Source organism: Pelophylax lessonae (assembly GCF_965119305.1).
Source record: "Pelophylax lessonae genome assembly, chromosome: 3".
Lineage (NCBI taxonomy): Eukaryota > Metazoa > Chordata > Amphibia > Anura > Ranidae > Pelophylax > Pelophylax lessonae.
Genome location: NC_138770.1, coordinates 668,256,094 through 668,267,646, shown reverse-complemented (window position 1 = coordinate 668,267,646; position 11,553 = coordinate 668,256,094). Strand labels below are relative to the sequence as shown.

The following is an 11,553-nucleotide window of genomic DNA, read 5'->3' as shown; positions in this document are numbered from 1 at the left end:
GGTGTATTATACAAGGATGAGGATGATGAGGCTGATGGGTGTATTATATGGGTATAATGATGACGGGTGTATTATACAAGGATGATAATGACGGGTTTATTATATATGGGGGATAATGCTGAAGGGGGTATTATACAATGGTGAAGATGAGGATGATGATGGGTGTATTATACAATGATGATGATGATGATGACGGGTGTATTATATAGAGATGAGGATAGTGATGACGGGTGTATTATATGGATAAAATGATGATTGGTGTATTATACAATGATGATGATGATGAAGGGTGTATTATATGGGTATAATGATGATGGGTGTATTATACAATGATGAGGATAATGATGATGACGGGTTTATTATATGGAGATGAGGATGATGACGGGTGTATTATACAAGGATGAGGATGATGAAGGGTGTATTATACCATGATGAGGATGAGGATGAGGACGGGTGTATTATATATGGGGATAATGTTGAAGGGTGTATTATACAATGATGAGGATCAGGATGATGATTGGTGTTTTATACAATGATGATGATGACGGGTGTATTATATATGGGGATAATGTTGAAGGGTGTTTTATACAATGATGAAGATGAGGATGATGATTGGTGTATTATACAATGATGATGATGACGGGTGTATTATATGGAGATGAGGATAGTGAAGACGGGTGTATTTAACGCTATGTATCTGCCCCTCTCCCCCCAGTTGCCCCCCTCCCCCCGCACTATGCCCGCCCCCCCAGTGCTGCTGCTCCTCCGCTCCGCCCTCCTCCGGGCTCTGGGCAGTCGGGCGGCCGCTCATCTGGGGAAGGGGCTCCGCTGGACCGGATCTCATCTGATCACATTGCTGCAGCGTCTGTGGGACTATCTGACCTCCGAGAGCTTCCGACAGTCCGTGCTGGGCTGTGTGCTGTGCCTGCTGGACCTGGCCAGGAAGGTGGGTGTCCGGGGGAAAGGGGGACCCGGGGGTGTGTGGGAGGGGGTGTATGAGGGGGAGATGGTTCTGTAGAGGGGGGCAGAATGACAAGAAGCGACAGAGAGTGACCAAAGTCGGCAGAGAGTGACCAGAAAGGGCAGGGAGTGACCAGAGGGGGCAGAGAGTGACCAAAGGGGTCAGAGAGTGACCAAAGAGGTCAGAGAGTGACAATAGGGGGCAGAGAGTGACAAGAGGGGACAGAGAGTGACCAGAGGGGGGCAGAGAGTGGACAGAGGGGGCAGAGAGTGACCAGAGGGGGCAGAGAGTGACCAGAGGGGGACAGAGGGTTACCAGAGGGGACAGAGAGTGACCAGAGGGGGCAGAGAGTGACAAGAGGGGGCCAGAGAGTGACCAGAGGGGGACAGAGAGTGGACAGAGGGGGCAGAGAGTGACCAGAGGGGGGACAGAGGGGGGACAGAGAGTGACCAGAGGGGGCAGAGAGTGACCAAAGGGGTCAGAGAGTGACCAGAGGGGGACAGAGAGTGGACAGAGGGGGCAGAGAGTGATCAGAGGGGACAGAGAGTGACCAGAGGGGTCAGAGAGTGACCAGAGGGGGACAGAGAGTGACCAGAGGGGGCAGAGAGAGGACAGAGGCGGCAGAGAGTGACAAGAGGGGGCAGGGAGTGACCAGAGGGGGCAGGGAGTGACCAGAGGGGGATAGAGAGTGACCAGAGGGCAGAGATTGACCAGAGGGGGACAGAGAGTGATCAGAGAGGGATAGAGAGTGACCATAGGGGACAGTGAGTGACCAGAGGGGCCAGAGAGTGACCAAAGGGGGACAGAGAGGGACAAGAGGAGGACAGAAAGTGAAGAGAGGGGGGCAGAGAGTGACTAGAAGGGGACAGAGAGTGATCAGAGGGGACAGAGAGTGATCGGAGGGGACAGAGAGCGACAAGAGGGGGACAGAAAGTGACAAGAGGGGGACAGAGAATGACCAGAGGGGGACAGAAAGTGACAAGAGGGGGACAGAGAATGACCAGAGCGGGACATGGAGTGACAAGAGGTGGAAAGAGAGCGACTAGAGGGGACAGAGAAGGACCAAAGGGGACAAAGAGGGGGGCAGAGAGTGAAAAGAGGGGGCATATAATGTGCACAGGTAGAAAGACGTGGCTAGAGGAGATAAAGAGTGACCAGAAGGGGAGAGAGAGTAACCAGAGAGGGACAGAGAGTGACCAGAGGGGGACAGAGAGTGACCAGAGGGGGACAGAGAGTGACCAGAGATTGACCAGAGGGGGACAGAGAGTGACCAGAGGGGAAATAGAGTGACCAGAAGGGGACAGTGAGTGATCAGACAAAGAGTGACCAGAGAAGAGATAGCTAGTGACTAGAAGGGATTGAAAGTGACCCTAGGTGACAGTGAGTGACCAGGGGTAGGACAAGGAGTAACTAGGGGTGACAGAGAGTGACAAGAAGGAACAGAGGGTGACTGGAGAGAGGACAGAGAGTGACCAGAAGGGAAAGAAAATGAGCAGAGGGGGACAGTGAGTGATTAAAGGGAACAGAGAGTGACAAGCAGAGACATCAAGTGACCAGAGAGGGGCAGAGAGTGACTAAAGGAGATAGAAAGTGACAGAGAAGACAGAGAGAGACCAGGGGTGGGACAGAAAGTGACAGAGGAAACAGAGAGACCAGGGGTGGGACAGAAAGTTACCAGAGGGAGGGAAGCGAGTGCTGAGGACAGAGATGTGTGTGTGTTGAAGTATGTAGTCAGCATGTCCTGATCTTCTGCCCATCTCTTCCCAGGACACTACGAGGACAGGCTCCTGATCTATGGTAGACGGTCGGACAGATCATGTCTCAGGGTGTGATGAGGAAGCCCCAGCCGTTCACTGTCGGCACCCGACTCTCCATTCCTAAATGTCCTGATTTATCTACCTCTGGCCACTGTGTGGCCCCTATGGACAGCCTCTCCATGCCTCAGAACCTACATAGCCGCATGCTGCATTGCTCACCACCTCCGCAGGGGACCCTCCGCTGTCGCAACCCCCATACTGGTCTACAAGACGATGAGGAGTTTAACCATGGACCTCACAAATCTCTTGCACGCTCTATAAGAAAGATCGCTCTCTCCCGGCATGGGGAGCCCGCCCACAAAGAGGGGGCGATAAGAATGAGCCCCAGAGCTTCCCTTATAAGCTCACATGGGAACTTCAATAATAATAACAGCCGGGGACTCAGGCAGCTCATGCCGGACGCTATCAACCCGCCATGTGACTGGATCAGCAGCGTAAAGAGTAATAAATCGCCTTCCAACCAGGCCAAGGTAAGGGGGTTCATGACTCACTGCGTTCTGCTATCTGAGCCGCCTGCGGGACACCCACCCTGCCTCTACCAGAACTAACAGGGACTGCATGCTACTACCCCCACCACATCGCACACAATGCAATTCTTCCATGTCCTATAACTGCAATAAGATCTTCTGCAGATGGTGTTCTTTTTTTTATCTTGTTATGTTTGAAGTATATTATAGATTTCTTATTGAAAAAGAGATTCACAACTCTTCTAATCTTATCCAAAAAAAATAGGCGTTATCTTTTATAAGCAATGTTTTCAGATCATTCCTTGATTTCTCAGGTTGTCAACTGTCCATCCAGGACCTCTGGTTTATAGACCAGATATATCCTAAATATAGAGCCCTTTATCCAACTGTCCATCCAGAGCCTCTGGTTTATAGACCAGATACATCCTAAATATAGAGCCCTTTATCCAACTGTTCATCCAGAGCCTCTGGTTTATAGACCAGATACATCCTAAATATAGAGCCCTTTATCCAACTGTACATCCAGGATCTCTGGTTTATAGATAAGGTACATCCTAAATATAGAACCATTTATACAACTGTCCATCCAGAGCCTCTGGTTTATAGACAGATACATCCTAAATATAGAGCCTTTTATCCAACTGTCCATCCAGGACCTCTGGTTTATAGACCAGATACATCCTAATTATAGAGCCCTTTATCCAACTGTCCATCCAGAGCCTCTGGTTATTAGACCAGATAGATCCTAAATATAGAGCCTTTTATCCAACTGTCCATCATGAGCCTCTGGTTTATAGACCAGATACATCCTAAATATAGAACCATTTATCCAACTGTCCATCCAGAGCCTCTGGTTTATAGACCAGATACATCCTAAATATAGAGCCCTTTATCCAACTGTCTATCCAGAGCCTCTGGTTTATAGACCAGATACATCCTAAATATAGAGCCCTTTATCCAACTGTCCATCCAGAGCCTCTGCTTTATAGACCAAATACATCCTAAATATAGAGCCCTTTATCCAACTGTCCATCCAGAGCCTCTGGTTTATAGACCGGATACAGCCTAAATATAGAACCATTTATCCAACTGTCCATCCAGAGGCTCTGGTTTATAGACCAGATACATCCTAAATATAGAACCATTTATCCAACTGTCCATCCAGAGCCTCTGGTTTGTAGACCAGATACATCCTAAATATAGAGCCATTTATCCAACTCTCCACCCAGAGCCTCTGGTTTATAGATAAGGTACATCCTATATATAGAACCATTTATCCAACTGTCCATCCAGAGCCTCTGGTTTATAGACCAGATACATCCTAAATATAGAGCCCTTTATCCAACTGTCCATCCAGAGCCTCTGGTTTATAGACCGGATACAGCCTAAATATAGAACCATTTATCCAACTGTCCATCCAGAGCCTCTGGTTTGTAGACCAGATACATCCTAAATATAGAGCCATTTATCCAACTCTCCACCCAGAGCCTCTGGTTTATAGATAAGGTACATCCTATATATAGAACCATTTATCCAACTGTCCATCCAGAGCCTCTGGAACCCTGGTTGCTCCTTGTGTTTTGCAATATGGAGAATGCAGCAGTGGTAGTGAGACTACTCTAAGCTTTTTAATGAACTGGGGGGGGGGGGGATATGTAAAGGGAGATCATCCTGGTATACTGTATACAGATCAATGTGTGACTCAACAAATCTCTCCAATATACACTGCTATGGTGGGCGGATTGGGCTGTTAAACTCATCAGGGCCAGAAGCTGTAACAATTATTTCCACAAAGTAAAACCCCGATAGATGTCCGGCTTCTCCGCTAATCAAACCGTCTGCAATAAGAATTTTCTGCATTGACCTCAGCAGCTCCTCTTTAAAATTTGAAACGCTGATAAAAGTGACTCCTTGGGAGCCGATTGGCTGTGATACACGAACAGACAGTCTTGTGAGCTGCAGATGCTCATAGTATGAAATCCTCTTCTCATTGGGGGGGTTCAGCCAGGGACAGTACTCTGAGGGGAAAGGGGGGGGGGGTACCAGGGACAGTACTCTGAGGGGAAGGGAGACCAGGGACAGTACTCTGAGGGGGAGGGGGTACCAGGGACAGTACTCTGAGGGGGAGGGGGGGTACCAGGGACAGCACTCTGAGGGGGAGGGAGGGGGGGGTTAACAGGGACAGTACTCTGAGGGGGAGGGGGGTACCATACAAGGAAGAATGTGGATAGAAATCATTGAACGGTGATAAGACTATTATTGGTTGAGCAAAACGCGCCCCATCAGCTTACAGTCAGTATATTAAAGGTCAAGGAGCTAACACTCTCTTCTGATAATGGTAAATTGAGGCTTACTGTGGGATAAGAGGTAGGGGACTTTGGCTTAGGGCTAGGGTCAAGGCGCCCTTATCCCTGCAATAAAACATTGTGCCCAAGGCAACCGTCCCTCCTGCCCACCCCTTGTTCCAGACAATCCAGAAAATCGCTACAATGTATTAATACATCATTCAGATAGATTCAGGGATCTGCCGGGTTCTTAACTCCTTCCCGTCCAGCCCTGACCTCCCTTTAACTGGGCTATTACACTCAAGAAGCGGGAAGGTCTGCCTTATCACACGACCACTGTGATTGGCCATTGAAAGTTATAGGTGATTAGGAGCCACACACCAGTGATCTCTTCCTTCTAATGAACCAACTATAATATACAGTAACTGCTTCCATGATGTCTGTGCCAAACTATTTTCTTGCCTTAACATATTTAGTCAAAATGGCATTATCAAAGTCAAGGTGAAATGTGTTCAGTGAAAAGCGTTAAGGCAAAGTGATCCATGATTTCTTTCTTCTAGGGCAGTGCTCTCCAAACGGTGGCCTGGGGTCCGGATGCAGCGCTTTGCATGCTTTTACCCGGTCCTTGAGGCATTATTCCCCCCACTTTCAGCAACAGTGGGGCATAGCTTCTGCCACTGACACTGACAATGAAGCACTATTCTTCCCACTGACACCAATGATGAGGCACTATTCTTCCCACTGACACCAATGATGAGGCACTATTCCTCCCACTGACACAATGATGGGGCACTATTTCTCCCACTGACACCAATGATGAGGCACTATTCCTCCCACTGACACCAATGATGAGGCACTATTCCTCCCACTGACACCAATGATGAGGCACTATTCCTCCCACTGACACCAATGATGGGGCACTATTCCTTCCACTGACCCCAATGACACCAATAATTGGGCACTATACTTCCCACTGACCCCAATGATTGGGCACTATACCTCCCACTGACTCCAATGATGGCGCATTATTCCTCCCTCTGACACAAATGAAGGGCACTATTCCTCCCACTAACACTAACGATTGGGCACTATTCCTCCCACTGACACCAATGATTGGGCAGTATTCCTCCCACTGACAACAATGATTGGGCCCTATTCCTCTCACTGACACCAATGATGGGGCACTATTTCTCCCACTGACACCAATGATGGGGCACTATTCCTCCCACTAACACTAACGATTGGGCACAATTCCTCCCACTGACACCAATGATGGGGCACTATTCCTCCCACTGACACCAATGATGGGGTACTATTCCTCACATTGACACCAATAATGGGGCACTATTCCTCCCATTGACACCAATGATGGGGCACTATTCCTCCTCCCATTGACACCAATGATGGGGCACTATTCCTCCCATTGACACCAATGATGGGGCACTATTCCTCCCATTGACACCAATGATGGGGCACTATTCCTCCCATTGACACCAATGATGGGGCACTATTCCTCCCCCAATACCAATGATGGGGCATTGTTTAGTTTCACTGATACCAGGACATTTTCTTCCCCCATTGACCATAACCTGTAAACAGTAAACATAAACAGTAAACAGGTTTCTCTTCCTTCAATGTGTTCTTTATCGAACCATCCATAATATAGTTTCTTCCATGGTGCCTCTGCCCAATCATCACCTTGACTTTACACGTTTCCCCAAAACAGCATTATCACAGGGAAGGTGAAACGCGTTTAGTAAAATGTGCTAAAGCGGGAGGATCCTTGGGAAGGGACATCATGGAAGAAGCTGTATTATGGATGGTTCAATAAAGAACACTTATAAGGAAGAGATATTCTAAAAGGAAGAGATCAAGGATCACCTTGGAATCAAGGAACGCTTTTCATCTTTCCTGTGAACATGTTGTTTTGATGAAACGCGTTAAGTCAAGGTGATGCTTGGGCAGGGAAGTCACGGAACCAGCTATATTATGAATAGTTTAATAAAGAACACAGAAGGAAGAGATCTCCGGTGTGCAGCTTCTACTCATCTATATCTTTCTTTATGTGGAGATATGATATTTTGAGTCAGCACCCATGGAGACTGCAGGGCACCGCCGTGATTGGCTGCTCAGAAATCTGAAATGCTGTATCAGCAATTTTGTATGAACTGGAAAGCAATACCCTTCTATGTATTGGTGGATGAGGAGAGGGGGAGGTTAATGTAATGTAAATAAGGGGGAGGAGCCGAGAGTGACAACGCTGCTCTGAGTCCTCCATAGGTACAGTGTGCGTTGTCACCCTTGAGCAGGAAGTGTGTAATTTGTAGAACCACTAAGTGATAAAGTAAATAAATTCTGGGGGAAAAAATGAATGCAGCAATGACACCTAAGGATTGTTATGTTCCATTATGTTACATTTTTGGTTTGGGGTTCAGATACACTTGAATGTAATTTAAGTAACTTGGTGTTGCTTTGTGAAGAAGTTTCTTATTTATTTCCCTTAGGAGTGGTGAAGACATTGATTTTTTTTTTGTGCTCATAACTTGTGTGCATGGCCGGGACAATGGGTGGGCAGGAGGGGGCAGCTGCCCTGGGCACTGTAGCATCATGTGAGACATGACATGGCTTCTCCTAAAGTGGAACTTCAAAACTTCTTCTTTAGTTTTAGGAAAGAGATGAAATCAGTGGAGACATGAGTATAATATTTATAGAAAAAAACTAAAGATTGGATTGTGTCTGGAGTTCCACTTTAAATCTCCTACCCCAGTCCCTCCTTCATGCTCTTACTCTGGATTTCTCTCACCCTTTCTTTTATCCTGATCATCTATTTCTATATCTGTCTGTTTCTCTACCCCCCCTTCTCCAACTCTTCTCTGAATCTTTCATTTCTTTCTCTCTATCTAGTCTTCTCTCTCTTTTCTTTTTCCTCTATCCCTTTTTCTCTCTCCCTCTCTCTCTTCTATATCTCCCTCTATCTCTTTTTCTTTCTCTCCCCCTCTTTCTTTCTTTCTTTCTTTCTTTCTTCCTTTCTTTCCTCTCTCATATTTCTCTACCTTTCTCTTTCTTCCTTTCTCTCCCCCCTCTCTCTTTCAACTCTGTCTCTCTCCCTCTCTCTCTCTCTCCCTTTATCTTCTTCTCTCTCTCCCTTTCTCTCTCTCTTCTTCTCTCTCCCCTCTCTCCCTTTCTCTTCTCTCTCTCTCTCTCTCTCTCTCTCTCTCTCTCTCTCCTCACTTTCTCCTTCTCTCTCTCCTCTTCTCTCTCTCTCCCCTCTATCTCCTTCTCTCTCTTCTTCTCTCTCCTCTCTCCTCTCTCCCTTTCTCTTCTCTCTCTCTCCCCTCACTCTCTCTTTCTCTCTCGCCTTCTCTCTCTCTCTCTCTCCTCCCCCCCCTTTCTCTCTCCTCTATCCCTTTCTCTTCTCTCTCACCTCTCTCTCTCTCTCCTTCTCTCTCTCCTCTCTCTCTCTTTCCTTCTCTCTCCTCTCTCTTTTCTTCTCTCTCTCCTCTCTCCCTTTCTCTTCTCTCTCTCCCCTCTCTCTCTCTCTCCTCACTTTCTCCTTCTCTCTCTCCCCCCTCTCTCTCTCCTTTTCTCTCTCCCCTCTATCTCATTCTATTTCTCTCTCTTCTTCTCTCTCCTCTCTCCCTTTCTCTTCTCTCTCTCCTTCTCTCCCCATCTCTCTCACCTCTATCCATTTCTCTTCTCTCTCACCTCTCTCTCTCTTCTTCTTCTCTCTCTCCTCTCTCTCTTCTTCTCTCTCCTCTCTCCCTTTCTCTCCTCTCTCTCTCCTCTCTCTCATCACTATCTCCTCCTCTCTCTCTCTCTCTCTCTTCTTCTCTCTCCTCTCTCTTTTCTTCTCTCTCTCCTCTCTCTTTTCTTCTCTCTCCTCTCTCCCTTTCTCTTCTCTCTCTCTCTCCTCTCTCTCTCCCCCCCCCTTTCTCCTCCCTCTCTCCTTCTTTCTCTCCTTCTCTCTCTCTCCTTCTTTCTCTCCTCTCTCCCTTTCTCTTCTCTCTCCTCCTTTTCTATTTCCTCCATCTCTCCCCCCTCCCTCTTTCTCTATCTTAATTTCCTTCTCTCCCCCCATTAATTCCCCGGCACAGTTTGGAGGGGAAAGGGTTAATGGGTGACCATATCCCGGGGCCAGGAATGGGTTGGGCAGTGCTGGCGGGAGGCCATGGCAGGGATGAGGTCATGGGGAAAGCTGACACAGTCTGTAGGATGGAGGAGGAATCTCCTTCCTGATCCCCATTCCCAGACTGACGTTCCCCGGGGTGCTCCTATTCTGGTCCTGGATGTCTTCTGTCTTCTGTACAAAGCCAGAGGAATCCCCCTCCGCCTGAGACCCCTCCATACCTGTCCCTGGAATATATCCCCCTTCCCTGTCCTCCTGTACCTGAGACCTCTCCATACCTGTCCCTGGAATATATCCCTCTTCCCTGTCCTCCTGTACCTGAGACCCCTCCATACCCGTCCCTGGAATATATCCCCCTTCCCTGTCCTCCTGTACCTGAGACCCCTCCATACCTGTCCCTAGAATATATCCCTCTTCCCTGTCCTCCTGTACCTGAGACCCCTTCATACCTGTCCCTGGAATATATCCCTCTTCCCTGTCCTCCTGTACCTGAGACCCCTCCATACCTGTCCCTGGAATATATCCCCCTTCCCTGTCCTCCTGTACCTGAGACCTCTCCATACCTGTCCCTGGAATATATCCCTCTTCCCTGTCCTCCTGTACCTGAGACCCCTCCATACCCGTCCCTGGAATATATCCCCCTTCCCTGTCCTCCTGTACCTGAGACCCCTCCATACCTGTCCCTAGAATATATCCCTCTTCCCTGTCCTCCTGTACCTGAGACCCCTTCATACCTGTCCCTGGAATATATCCCTCTTCCCTGTCCTCCTGTACCTGAGACCCCCCCCCCATACATGCCCTAGAATATATCCCTCTTCCCTGCCCTCCTGTACCTGAGACCCCGTATACCTTTCCCTGGAATATATCCCTCTTCCCTGCCCTCCTGTACCTGAGACCCTGTATACCTGTCCCTGGAATATATCCCTCTTCCCTGCCCTCCTGTACCTGAGACTCCCCCATACCTGTCCCTGGAATATATCCCTCTTCCCTGTCCTCCTGTACCCGAGACCCCTCCATACCTGTCCCTAGAATATATCCCTCTTCCCTGTCCTCCTGTACCTGAGACCCCTCCATACGTGTCCCTGGAATATATCCCTCTTCCCTGTCCTCCTGTACCTGAGACCCCTCCATACCTGTCCCTGGAATATATCCCTCTTCCCTGCCCTCCTGTACCTGAGACCCCCCCATACCTGTCCCTGGAATATATCCCTCTTCCCTGTCCTTCTGTACCTGAGACCCCCCCATACCTGTCCCTGGAATATATCCCTCTTCCCTGCCCTCCTGTACCTGAGACTCCCCCATACCTGTCCCTGGAATATATCCCTCTTCCCTGTCCTCCTGTACCCGAGACCCCTCCATGCCTGTCCCTAGAATATATCCCTCTTCCCTGTCCTCCTGTACCTGAGACCCCTCCATACGTGTCCCTGGAATATATCCCTCTTCCCTGTCCTCCTGTACCTGAGACCCCTCCATACGTGTCCCTGGAATATAACCCTCTTCCCTGCCCTCCTGTACCTGAGACACCTCCATACGTGTCCCTGGAATATATCCCTCTTCCCTGTCCTCCTGTACCTGAGACCCCTCCATACCTGTCCCTGGAATATATCCCCTCCCCCTGTCCCCGCGACCCCCCATACCTGTCCCTGAAATATATTCTCCCTCCCCCCTCCTTCTTGCCCTGAGACCCCCCCATACCTGTTCCTGGAATATATCCCCCCTCCCTCCTCCTTCTGTCCCTGAGACCCCCCCCCCCATGCCTGAAATATATCCTCATCCACTTATTACTGAGACCCCCTCCATACATCTTGGATGTGATGTCAGCAGCCCCAGCAGTTTCAGAGCCGTCACCCATGTGACCCTCTATATAGTATTTCCCTAAACTCTTCCCCCGGCCACT

The 11,553-nt window shown here is 48.8% G+C and overlaps 1 protein-coding gene across 1 annotated transcript in view; it reads left to right on the top strand.

The window, feature by feature from the left end:
* Window positions 1-792: 792 nt before the first annotated feature.
* Window positions 793-11,553, top strand: part of LOC309549767 (uncharacterized protein) — a 145,793-nt gene continuing 135,032 nt past the window's right edge. Inside the window, exons 1-2 of the mRNA XM_082250279.1 lie at window positions 793-946; window positions 2,729-3,248. Coding sequence (XP_082106405.1) covers window positions 2,778-3,248 — 471 coding nt within the window. The 5' untranslated portion in view covers window positions 793-946; window positions 2,729-2,777. The remainder of the gene's footprint in view (window positions 947-2,728; window positions 3,249-11,553) is intronic.